This window comes from Papio anubis, chromosome 18 (genome assembly GCF_008728515.1).
Source record: "Papio anubis isolate 15944 chromosome 18, Panubis1.0, whole genome shotgun sequence".
NCBI classification, from domain to species: domain Eukaryota; kingdom Metazoa; phylum Chordata; class Mammalia; order Primates; family Cercopithecidae; genus Papio; species Papio anubis.
Genome location: NC_044993.1, coordinates 21,977,911 through 21,990,324, shown reverse-complemented (window position 1 = coordinate 21,990,324; position 12,414 = coordinate 21,977,911). Strand labels below are relative to the sequence as shown.

Here is a 12,414-nt window from a genome sequence, read left to right as displayed (position 1 = left end):
GCTTCAGGGCTGTGTTTTTGGCCTCCATGATAGCATGTGTGGGGGATAGCCACGACTGGTACCGATTTCACGGCCCTCACTGCAGGTCATGCAGATCTACTGGCAATCCCTGTGGCTTCAGACACATGAGAATCTTTCTGTGTGCAATCTGGAAGGAGTGACATGGTCTTCCCAATCACTCTCCTGCCTCGGGCTAGCATCTTTGTCTGCTCTGCTTTGCTGAGATGGTAGAACAGGGTTGTGACTTTGAAGGTTTGAGAAAACTGACATCATCCTCCATGAAAACTCATGTGTTTGGACTTTGGGTTTGATGTGGAACTCTTCTGCCTGAGGCCTTTGTTTGGAGGTGGAAGCCCTGGTTCAGGACTGCCTTGCCCCTTTCTGAGAGAGCCAGGCTCAGAGGAGTGCTCTCACTGATGTGGTCTGTTTGTTTTTGTCTCCAGGCCCAAGTTGTCACTAGGAGTCCTGACTCTGGAGAGGCCTCCAAATCTAGTCAGTCCAATTCCACCACCTATCAGCTGCTGACCTAGAGTGAGTTGGAGTTGGCTAACCTCGCTGAATCTCCTTTTGGTCATCTGTAACGTGGGGGTTGACTCACAGGGTGTGGTTACAAACAAGTGCACATAAGCTCTTTGCACATTTCTATGCCTAATATGCATTGGTGAAGATGAAGTGTTCACAACCAGACACTGTTATTTTGAGTTTTGTTCTTGGAAACACTTAAAATTGGAGGATAAAAATGGGGTTTTTCTGTTGTCTAACGGGATCTCCTGGGTCAGAGGTTTTAACCTGGGATCTATGGCTAAACAGTTGAAAATTATTCACAAGGCTGGGATATCTCTGCCTCTGAGCAAATGTGTTGAGAGAGGGCCACAGTTGCCGAGACATTCTTAGAGGGTCTTTGTGCTCACAGAGACCTAATGGTCAGCGAAGGCTGGTGTTCAGAGGTCATCAGAGTCTTTTCTGCTCCTCAAGGAGCCGGGCCTCAGCCTGCAGACTGTTGGGGTGAAGCAGGAGATGGTGTGGTCAGCGGCCCTCTCACAAGAGCTGTAGGAGAAGCTGTCATGATAGTCAGTTCCCAGTCTAATGTGAGGCTGCCTCTGAGCCCAGGCTTTTTTTGTTTCTTTCCAGCCTATTACTTGTACAGTAAATGTGTTAGAAACAAGATCAGAGCTTGCTGGCTATTTTGGGAAACATCCTCCAGCCTGGCCTGGAGGATGTGAGAAGGGTGGGGATCGCAGGAGGGGACTTGCCTGTGTACAAAACACAGTGAATAGGCTTTCAGTAGGTTCTGTTGTGTCTGTGTATGTAGCTGGATTGATGTAGGAGGGAATGGCTAGAGAGATGGGGATGAGGGTGGAACTTAGGGGGTTTGGCCTTTAAGCCAAAAGCAAGGGTGTTGTAGGGGAGGAGCATGGTCAGCTTTGTGGTTTAGAGCTCAGGGATGCAGAGTTAGCAGAGAAAGAGACGGGCCTTGACCAGAGGACCCAGTGTCAGCACTGATGTACCAGATGAGCTTAGGGCAAGACCCAGCGACATCACTGGATGACGGTGGATTCTGACAATGTGGCTGTTGTGATCACTACGTGGAAATAAACACAAGACGGTGAAGCAGGCCTCAATCCACATAGTTTTGAAGGTTCCTTCTCATTTTCTGGGAGCCCCTGATCTGTCCTCTTCCTCAGAGAGCTTACTCTTCCCCACTCTGCCCTGCCCTACCAGGCCAAAGGATCCTTTTCTTCCTTTATTCCTCCACCCCATTTCCTTCTACCACTACTTCAGTCAAGGAGTTTTTGTATCAGAAAGTTATCACAGGCTGGGTGTGGTGGCGCACGCCTATAGTCCCAGCACTTTGTGAGGCCAAGCTGGGCGGATCACTTGAGCTCAGGAGTTTGAGACCAGTTTGAGCAATATGGCGAAGCCCGGTCTCTGTAGAAAACACAAAAAGGAGCCAGGCGTGGTGGTGCTTGCCTGGAGTCTCATCTCCCTGGGAGGCTGAAGTGGGAGGATTGCTTGAGTCCTGGAGGTTGAAGCTACAGGGAGCTGAGATGGCACCACTGTACCCTGACCTGGGGGACAGAGCGAGACACCCTTTTCATGCCCCAAGACATTTGCTGGTGCTGTTTCTTCTGGTTGGCATATCCTTTCTGAGGACTGCCCAACTTTGCTGTGAGCCAAGGGTAGAAGGAGACATGGCCCTTATCCATTCCTCCAGCTTTTCCCCTACCCTCAGAGCTCTTAGGCACTGGGTATGGCACCTTGGAAGCTGCAACAAGGTCAGGGCATGTTGAGTGACTAAGCATAGCAAATGCTAGGGTGGAAGGGGCAGAAATGCCAGGGGCGGGAGCTGTGCTTTGCCTTAGGTCCTCTAAGTTTGTGTGTGGGTACAGCCAGAGTCTGACCCCTTGGAAATGTGACCAAGACCACAGTGAAGACTAGATGATGGTCCTGTGCTTTCCCCACTTGTTGATTTGTTTCTTGGCAGAATGAACTAGGATACACCTTGTGTTCCTGTGTGGCAGGCATGACTGGATCCAAGCTTTCTCCCCTGCTTGCTTTAGATTTTCCTGGACATTTCTTAGTCATCCCAGCACTGAGCTTCTATTTTTAGTGCCACTACCTCCTAGGGGACCTAAAATAAAGCTGGCTTAGCTTCCTGGTCCCTCATTGGCTTGAGTGTTGGTCACAGAGTGGAGGATTGGCTGTGTTGTCACTCTTCCCCTACATAATTCCTCCCCACTGGCTCCTCTGGCTTTGGGTGAGGTCACAAGGACTGGAGTGAGCTAGCACTTACCATGTTGAGCTGAGGGCTTTATCATGTTCCCTTAGAGAAGCTTCACAACCACTGGCACTGTCAGGTTGCCATCCCCATCTTACAGTGGAGGAGGCTGAGGCCCTAAGAAGGGCAGTGACTTGCATCAGATCCCACCACTGCGAATGCTTGTCTGCTGGGATAGAACCCACGTCCTCACTGCTTTGGTTCAGAGTCCTATTATCAGGACAGAGGGGGTGGACTCCTCTACAGTCGGGGCCAACCACAGAACAACACGTGGGTCTGCAGTCAGGGGATCTGCAGCGAGATGTGGGCTTCCCTACTTGGAAGAAGCCTAGCAAAGCCCAAGCGACTCTCCCATCTGGGGCTTGGGTTTTCCATCCAGTATCCTTGCAGCCATGGTTTCTAGTTGGGCAGGGGCCTCCCCGCTCTCTCAGAGACCCAAGAGAGACAGCTCCTTAGGGTGAAGGCAATGCTGGGATGAGGGGATATATGAAGTGATGACACGTTTCCCCTCACAGCCTTCAGCCCTGCTTTCCACAACCCTCAGCTTTCCCTCTGATACTTAAACTCATGTCCCCAGTTCTGAAGTGGGTAGGAGTTACTCCAGTCAATGAAGAAATATCCTAGAAAGGGCCAGGTCAGGTATCACCTGGCCTCGGGGAAGTAAACTGCCCCCATGAGACTAAGGGGTCACTTGCTGTTTTTGTCAGAAGAGGGGCCTTGACTGGGTGCAGTGGCTCATGCCTGTAATCCCAGCACTTTGGGAGGCCAAGGTGGGTGGATCATCTGAGGTCTAGAGTTCGAGACCAGCCTGGCCAACATGGTGAAATCCAATTTCTACTAAAAATACAAATTAGCTGGGTGTGTTGGAGGGCGCCTGTAATCCCAGCTACTCCCGAGGCTGAGGCAGGAGAATCCCTTGAACCCGGGGAGCGGAGGTTGCAGTGAGCCAAGATCGTGCCATTGCACTCCAGCCTGGGCAACAAGAGTGAAACTCCATCTCAAAAAAAAAAAAAAAAAAGAAGAAGAAGAAGAGGGGCCTTGAGAATCTGCCCCCATCCTCACTGGGTCTTCTTCCATCTGTCAGCATAGCCCTGGGACAGTGTTGGGGGCCTGAGCGCTGTAATACAAAATAGTACACACACACAGATATCAGTTGTTCTGGGCTGTAAAGTGGGAAGAACAGCAATAACTCTGACCTTGCAGTTTGTTGAGAGGATTACATGGAAAGATATTGGAAGAGTGCTTAACTCCTCCCATAAGGACCCTCCCCTTACTGGGCTTTCAAGGGCCTGCTCTGACCTTACTTTGTTGTAGATCCACCCTCAGCATCCCTCCTGTGTGCTCCACGACCCTGTCATCTATGTGTCTCATCAACCAAGAACTCAAAGGAAAAGCTGGGTCTGGTCCACCTCTGGGCTCCCAGCACTGGTCTGACTTGGGAGGGGTCTCCTGCCAGTTCCCCAGGGCCTCTCCGTGTACTCTGAGAGAACAGATCTCAGCAAAGGACTCCAGGAAGGCCAGTGAGGGGTGGGGGTCAGTGGCTGGTCACCTACTTTTGTGGTACCAATGCTTCCCTCCTGGTCTCATTGGTCTTGCAGGTCTCCGTGAGGCCGGGTGACGCTCCAGAATGGGAGACAAGCCAATTTGGGAGCAGATTGGATCCAGCTTCATTCAACATTACTACCAGTTATTTGATAATGATAGAACCCAACTAGGCGCAATTTACGTAAGTTTCCAGCTCTAGGCCAGAATAGGACCTAAGGGAATCAATCTGGATGTTGGGCGAGTATGTCCAGTTCACAAGTTTTGGCAGCCCTATCTGGACTGGCTACACCTCTGTATCTGAGCTTTTCTCCATGGGACGGGTCTGAGGCCTGGCCCAACTAACTACCTGGTCTATACTTTTCCTTTTGTCAACTTCCCACAAGAGTGGGAATCCTGCTATTCTGGGCAGGGTATTCTGGACTTGCCATTCCATGTGGCCAGCACTTGTCATGGCACATGGTTTTGGGTTGGGCAGCAATAGGCAGAGGTTAGGGCTCATGGTGCCCTCTGGAGGCAGCAGCCATGAGCATCCTCAGTGCAAAGCTAAGCTCTCCTGGAGGCCTGGGGTCCAGCTTCCTTTTGGATCCAAAGCTCCTGAATGCTCATGGGAAACAAATGGGGTTAGCCTAAGGGAGGCTGATATGTCATTTGACAAACCCTTCTATGCAGGCATTGTTGACTGCTCCTTTTTTGAGATGGAGTCTTGCTCTTTCACTGGGCTGCAGTGTAATGGCTCGATCTCAGCTCACTGCAACCTCTGCCTCCTGGGTTCAAGTGATTCTCCTGCCTCAGTCTCCTGAGTAGCTGGGATTACAGGTGCCTGCCACCATGGCCAGTTAATTTTTTGTATTTTTAGTAGAGACGGGGTTTCACCAGGCCAGGCTGGTCTCGAACTCCTGACCTCATGATCCACCCACCTTGACCTCCCAAAATGCTAGGATTACAGGCGTGAGCCACCACTCCCGGTGTTTGCTGCTCTTATAGTGGTGTTCATATACACCAAGAACTAATTGTACTTGACTCTGCCTGAGATTCAGTCACAAAAGTGTGATTGATCAGGCAGGTGATCCTGATGGGAGTGATAGGAGTAATCCAGGCACAGTCTCAGAGCCTGACTGGGCTGAGTGTCCATAGTCTTCCGTGTCTGTCTCCAGAAAGTCAGGGTCCATTCAGAAATTTTGGAAAAAATAAGGAAATCTTATTAGTGGAAGACCAATTTCAGCACAGATATTATTTGATTGTCATTATCATAGTAGAGTTTTTTTTGTTGTTGTTGTTGATTTTTGAGACAGAGTCTCACTCTGTCACCAAGGCTGGAGTGCAGTGGGGTGATCTCGGCTCACTGCAGCCTCTGCCTCCTGGATTCAAGCGATTCTTGTGCCTCAACCTCAGGAGTAGCTGAGACTACAGGCATGCACCACCAAGCCTATTTTTTTTTTTTTTTTTTTTTTTTGAGATGTAGTCTCACTCTGTCGCCCAGGCTGGAGTGCAGTGGCGCAATCTCGGCTAACTGCAACGTCTGCCTCCTGGGTTCAAGCTATTCTTCTGTCTCAGCCTCCCAAGTATTTGGGACTACAGGCACATGTCACCACGCCTGGCTAATTTTTGTATTTTTTAGTAAGAGATGGGGTTTCACCATGTTAGCCAGGCTGGTCTTGAACTCCTGACCTCAGGTGATTCGCTTGCCTCAGCTTCCCAAAGTGCTGGGATTACAGGCATGAGCCACCGCGTCCAGCTACGCCTAATTTTTGTATTTTTAGTAGAGGTGACATTTCACCATGTTGGCTAGGCTGGTCTCCAACTCCTGACCTCAGGTGATCCGCCTGCCTTGGCCTCCCAAAGTGCTAGGATTTACAGGTGTGAGTTACCATGCCCAGCATAGAGTTTTTGAAAACTTGAAGTGATCTGACCTGAGATCCTGGCAATTCTGCCTCATTATCTCTCTCTTTTTTTGTGTGTGGGGGGGCGGGGGGGGTGGAGTCTCACTCTGTCACCCAGGCTGGACTGCATTTGTGCAATTTTGGCTCGCTGCATCCTCCACCTCCCAGCTTCAAGCAATTCTCATGCCTCAGCCTCCCAAGTAGCTGGGGTTACAGGTGCGCACCACCATGCCCAGCTAATTTTTATATTTTTAGGAGATGGGGTTTCACCATGTTGGCCAGGCTGGTCTGGAATGCCTGACCGCAAGTGATCTGCCCACTTTGGCCTCCCAAAGTGCTGGGATTACAGGTGTGAACCACTGGCCTCATTATCTCTGTCGCCCAGGCTGGAGTGCAGTGGCGCCATCTTGGCCCACTGCAAGCTCTGCCCCCTGGGTTCATGCCATTCTCCTGCCTCAACCTCCCAAGTAGCTGGGACTACAGGCGCCCGCCACCATGCCCGGCTAATTTTTTGTATTTTTAGTAGAGATGGGGTTTCACCATGTTAGCCAGGATGGTCTCGATCTCCTGACCTCGTGATCCACCTGCCTCGGCCTTCCGAAGTGCTGGGATTACAAGCGTGAGCCACTGTGCCCAGCCTGGCCTCATTATCTCTTAGAGCAGGCCTGAGCCAGAGAGTTAGGAAGGTCCTAAAAGAACAATTTATATTTATTATTTCATAATATTCAGCACATTACCCCTTTGAAGGTTAGGAAACTAAGACTCAGAGAAATAACTTACTAATGTCACAGCTAGTAAGTAGCAGAGGTCCTTTTGAGTTCTGCCCTTGAAAGCTGTGGAAGGGAAAATTTGAGGTGGAACTAAGCTAAGTGGGTTACATGTGAGATATTGCTTCTTGGTGGTAGGGAGGGTCCCAGACTAGGCCTTGGGAGGCCTTGTCAGCCTCTATCTCTCCCTGACCCCAGGGGTATCCAGAAGGCTAGCTAGAAGGTCCACAGTAGAACTGAGCCTGGGCCGTGGAAGGTGATGAATGTGGAATTTTTCCAAGTTATTTCTGATGACTTTTTTTTTTTTTTTTGAGATGGAGTCTCACTCTGTCACCGAGGCTGGAGGGCAGTGGCGCGATTTCGGCTCACTACAACCTCCCCTTCCCAGGTTCAAGCGATTCTCCTGCCTCAGCCTCCTGAGTAGCTGGGATTACAGGCGTGCACCACCACGCCCAGATAATTTTTGTATTTTTTACTAGAGCTGGGGTTTCACCATGTTGGTCAGGCTGGTCTTGATCTCCTGACCTTGTGATCTGCCTGCCTTGGCCTCCCAAAGTTCTGGGATTACAGCCATGAGCCACCGTGCCTGGCCATATTTCCGACACCTTTTGGGGACTGACACCACACAGCAGGATGGCTGAGCTCAGGCCACATATAGCCCTCCCGGGCCTATGCATATCAGTGGCCATATGACTTCTTAAATACAAATGGGAAGTATATTTTATTAAATAGTCTTTCAGAGCCTGGGTCCATGGGACAATGGGGTATACTTGAAGATGTTGACAGTGTAATGTTTGGGGGTTATACTCAGTCTCCCTCTTTAGACAGGGAAACTGAAGTGTGGGCACACTTCTCCAAGCAAGACCCTTTTCAGAGTCTTTCCAGGGCCTTAGAGATACCTGTACTCTGAGGTCCCAACCCTGGGGTTTCCTCTGCATTTTTCAGATTGACGCGTCATGCCTTACGTGGGAAGGACAACAGTTCCAGGGGAAAGCTGCCATTGTGGAGAAGTTGTCTGTAAGTAGGGATGAAAGCCAGGGTGCAGGTGGCTCCTTTCCCACCTCTTCGGGCTTTGGTTCTCCCACCTCCCACTCTCTCTCTTGCAGAGCCTTCCGTTCCAGAAAATCCAGCACAGCATCACCGCGCAGGACCATCAGCCCACTCCAGATAGCTGCATCATCAGCATGGTTGTGGGCCAGCTTAAGGTAATGGTGTTGTCGCAGTGGTAGGGAGGGCTGGGCAGGCAGAGGAGAGTCTTGTGTCCCTGTTTTCCCTGTGGATGTGGCCGGCTTATCTAGGGACACCCAGACAAAGTGACTGTCTAGAGCTGCGTAGTTCAGTATGCTAGCCATTATCCACATATAGGTGGCAATTTTTAAGTTACATTAATTAAGATTAAAACATACTTCTTCGGCTATACTAGCCATATAGAACATTTTTGTGACTGCAGAAAGTCCTATTGGCAGACACTGGTCTAGAGCCTTTATCTGGAAAAGGGAGAAGTATTGGAGCAGGATGGGACTGGGGTGCCAAGCCACTAGGCTCCCACCTGCCCCAAGGTCAAGGTGGACAGGCCAGCTGGGTGCTGAGAGGCAGTCCACTACTGCAGCTCTTGCTACCACTCCTCAGGCTGGCTGCTGGCTCCTCACCTGCTGAGCAAAGCAGATTCCTGGAACTCCCTCCCTCCTTCCCTCCCTCCCTTCCTTCCTTCCCTCCTTCCTTCCTTCCCTCCTTCCCTCCCTCCCTCCCTCCCTCCCTCCTTCCCTCCCTCCCTCCCTCCCTCCCTCCTTCCCTCCCTCCTTCCTTCCTTCCCTCTTTCTTCTCTTTCTTTCTTTCTTTTTCTTTCTTCTCTCTCTTTCTTTCTTTCTTTTTTCTTTTTCTTTTTTTTTTTTTTTTGAAGACAGAGTCTCGCTCTTGTTGCTCAGGCTGGAGTGCAGTGGCACAATCTCAGCTCACTGCACCTCTACCTCCCGGGTTCAAGTGATTCTCCAGCCTCAGCTTCCTGAGTAGCTGGGATTACAGCCACCTGCCACCATGCCCAGCTAATTTTTTGTATTTTCAGTAGAGACAGGGTTTCACCATGTTGGCCAGGCTAGTCTTCAACTCCTTGACCTCAGGTGATCCACCCGCCTTGGCCTCCCAAACTGCTGGGATTATAGGCATGAGCCACCGCCCAGCCTGGAACTCCTATTTCTCTTTGCATTTTCCTTTCTCCTTCTCAAGACCTGTTATTCTCAGAGACTTCCTGTGGTCCCGCAGACCTGCCAGGAACTCTCCAAGGACCTGCTGTGCTTCAGCCTATTAAAGCCAGATTCTGGGCCAGGCGCAGTGGTTCATGCCTGTAATCCCAGCACTTTGGGAGGCCGAGGCAGGTAGATCACCTGAGGTCAGGAGTTCGGGACCAGCCTGACCAACATGGAGAAACCCTGTCTCTACTAAAAATACAAAATTAGCCAGGTGTGGTGGCACATGCCTGTAATCCCAGCTACTCGGGAGTCTGTGGCAGGAGAATTGCTTGAACTCAGGAGGCGGAGGTTGTGGTGAGCCGAGATTGCACCATTGCACTCTAGCCTGGGCAACGAGAGCGAAACTCTGGCTCTAAATAAATAAATAAATAAATAAAGCAAGCCAGATTCTGTTTCCAAAAACACCCTTCTTCCCAAAAATAGCAGGACAAATTGGCTGCCCCTTGGCCTGGGCTTGTGTCTCACAATAACATGGTCACATGCTCGCTCTCTCTAGCCTAGCTGGGACAGGGCTTCCTGAGTCCAGAGTGGGTGTGAAGGTGGTCCTGTTGGCCTCTGCAGTGGACGCAGAGGCACCTGCTTTCTGGCTTGGACTTTCCTGTGTCAGTTTATCCTGCCTGTCCAAGATGTCTTGCTCAGTGCCTGCGCCTGAAGAGGGACAGAATTCAGGAGGTCCCTGTAGGGAGTTCATTGCTCACTTTCTCAGGCAAAGGTAGTAAACACTGCTCCTTCCCACCTGGCTTCACATTCTTCCTGGTGATTCTGTCCAATTTGGAGCTCCCAAACAACTGATTTGCCTCCTTGATGACGATAATTCCCAGAAAGCAGGTGATGTTAGAGACAGTGCTGGTTAGCTAGGCTCCTGTTTCAACTAGGCCTCATCCTAGTTTTCTGCAGTTTGGCTGCAGGTTTCTTGCCTTTTTTTTCATCTCAAATACTGTTTATTACATGACAGGAAACATCATCAGATGGTGAACCTATGTTTTCAATATTGTTTGCAGGTTTTTTTTGATACACTGAGTACTTGGTAAATACTATGGGATTAATTTCAAAATTGTGATCACTTGTGCCTGGAGGTATGTGCTTGGAGGCAGGTACATCCTCTGTCTTTGCTATAGCTAAGGGTGAATTATTGTGCAGTTTAAGCACACATAGCAGTAGGCGTGGCTGATTGTTGACCTCCATGTGCCCAGGGCATTGTTTCATACATTATATCAATTCACATTCACAAGTACCCCTTGGCTATACTGGGATTTGAGTTCAGGACAGTAGGGCCTGATCCTAAAGTCCACATTTTTTTTGCCCTATTCTCCTACCACTGAATTATCTTCCTGTTTCTTGATCCCCTTACTGAATCCTCTTCTCTCTCCTCACAGGCGGATGAAGACCCCATCATGGGGTTCCACCAGATGTTCCTATTAAAGAACATCAACGATGCTTGGGTTTGCACCAATGACATGTTCAGGCTCGCCCTGCACAACTTCGGCTGACCTCCTCTCAACTAGGCACTCACGCTGTTTCCTCCTCCCTCCTCTTCCCAATACTATTCCCACTCCTCCAGATGCTCCAAATATCATGCACAAATGAGCAGGGCCGCGGCGGGAGTGGGCGCAGTGCGCTGCTGCCACCGAGGTGTTGTGCATGATGTTTGGACACTAGACTAGTTGCATCTGATGGGAGAAATTTGTGTTGTACCAGCGCATGCCTTGGAAAGACTTAAGTAATGCAAAAGGTTGTCCTTTTTTTTTTTTTTTTTTTTTTTAATCTACTGACAAGTTGCTCTAGTAACCCAAAGAAGTGAAGGAGAAAGCAGCTGCCTCACCGCCCAGACATTGATTTGTTCAGATGTTTCAATGCCTCATGATACAATAAAACCACAAAAATTTTCTTAACAGTTTAAATTGTTTTAATTAGTTTACTAGTTGGCTGGGCATCGAAAGCCACCTGGACCCATTGTCTGTCTCATGTCTCACCCTCCCACTTCTGCCCCAACTCTGAATACCTGTTTCAGGGAGAAACTGCTGAAGCAGCACTCCCAGCTAGCCTCTCAGAAGCCCTGTAGGGCAGTTCTCTCCCACTCCGCAGGGCGACTGGTCTTGGGAAAGCAGGCAGGAAGAGCTCAGGTCCGACTTGAAGCTTCTCGCACTGAAGCCTGTGCTGTCAGTTCTGATACCTCCTGTGACCTCTACTCTGGCGAGGTTCAGGGCTCTAGTAGCAGGAGAGATGATCCTGAATCCTGCTGAAGCTGGAGAGGCCTTGGCAAAATGGCCCATCGCATTTAGGCCCTGTGGGCTGAGGTCTCAGCAGTATCAAGGGAGGGGTCCGCTGTATCCCCAGAAGGATCAGGATCATATCCAGGGTGCCCCACATACACCAAACCAGGCAGAGGGCAGCTCAGCTCCTGTCCCATCTGCTTTGGATATCATTACCCAAAGGCAGGTAATCCGAAGAGCCAGCCTCCACTGCCCACAGAGCCAGGCCCAGTTGGGTTGGAGTATAGGTCAAGAGCTGTGGAAGGAGGCAGTCTGTGAGGGACTCATAATTTAGGAGTCCTCACCCCTCAGACTGCTGCAGAACATTGCCAGGCCTCTCTCTATTCCCTTCCTCAGAATACAGACTTCATGCTGTCTTCAAATCCCAGGGAGTCTTAGCTATTAGGGCAGTTTCTGCTTCTCCATTTTGGGGACAAACGCCTTGCCCAATACAAATCTAGCCCCCCATCCCACAGACTTCTGGATGGTATAAACCTAGTGGTAACGTAGCAACGATAGGCCAGAACCAAACCCAAGATTTGGGTCAGTGCCCTGTTACGGGTTTTAGGATTGGTAAGGACACCACAGCTAAATCTGACGTGTAAAAGGATACCCTTCCCCCATCCCAGTGTGGGTGGACTGTATCCCCAACTCTTCAGATCCCATAGATTGCCGGGTCACATTGGGCACAGGGCTGGATGGTGTGCTGTTTGAGAGGACAGCATGCTCAGGAGATTTCAGTGGGAATGATCTCTAGACTGATGTGTATTTGGGGAAGTGGGGGTGGGGAAGAGGTAGGTGCCTGCTGCCTCAAACCACCTTGTGTAAAATCTGCAATACAGCTTCTTCCATGTACCTGTGCCTGAACTGTCTGCAATAAAGAAGAATTTGTAAACTGTGGTTTCTTTCTTCTAACCTGAGGGTGCCAGGTGGGACAAGGGGATG

At 50.1% G+C, this 12,414-nt stretch overlaps 1 protein-coding gene across 1 annotated transcript; it reads left to right on the top strand.

Annotated features, from left to right (window-relative positions):
- The first annotated feature begins 429 nt into the window (after window positions 1-429).
- On the top strand, window positions 430-12,364 carry LOC116271226 (nuclear transport factor 2). The gene is made up of 5 exons (XM_031657918.1): window positions 430-531; window positions 4,378-4,505; window positions 7,917-7,988; window positions 8,078-8,176; window positions 10,594-12,364. Exons 2-5 carry the CDS (start codon window positions 4,407-4,409, stop codon window positions 10,705-10,707), a joined length of 384 nt encoding a protein of 127 aa, XP_031513778.1. The 5' UTR covers window positions 430-531; window positions 4,378-4,406; the 3' UTR covers window positions 10,708-12,364.
- Window positions 12,365-12,414: the final 50 nt, after the last annotated feature.

Coding starts and splice junctions, on each gene's coding strand:
- LOC116271226 (XM_031657918.1), top strand. CDS start 4,407: ATGGGAGACAAGCCAATTTGGGAGCAGATTGGATCCAGCTTCATTCAA. Junction 4,506..7,916: donor CCCAACTAGGCGCAATTTAC/GTAAGTTTCCAG, acceptor TGCATTTTTCAG/ATTGACGCGTCATGCCTTAC. Junction 8,177..10,593: donor TGGTTGTGGGCCAGCTTAAG/GTAATGGTGTTG, acceptor CTCTCCTCACAG/GCGGATGAAGACCCCATCAT.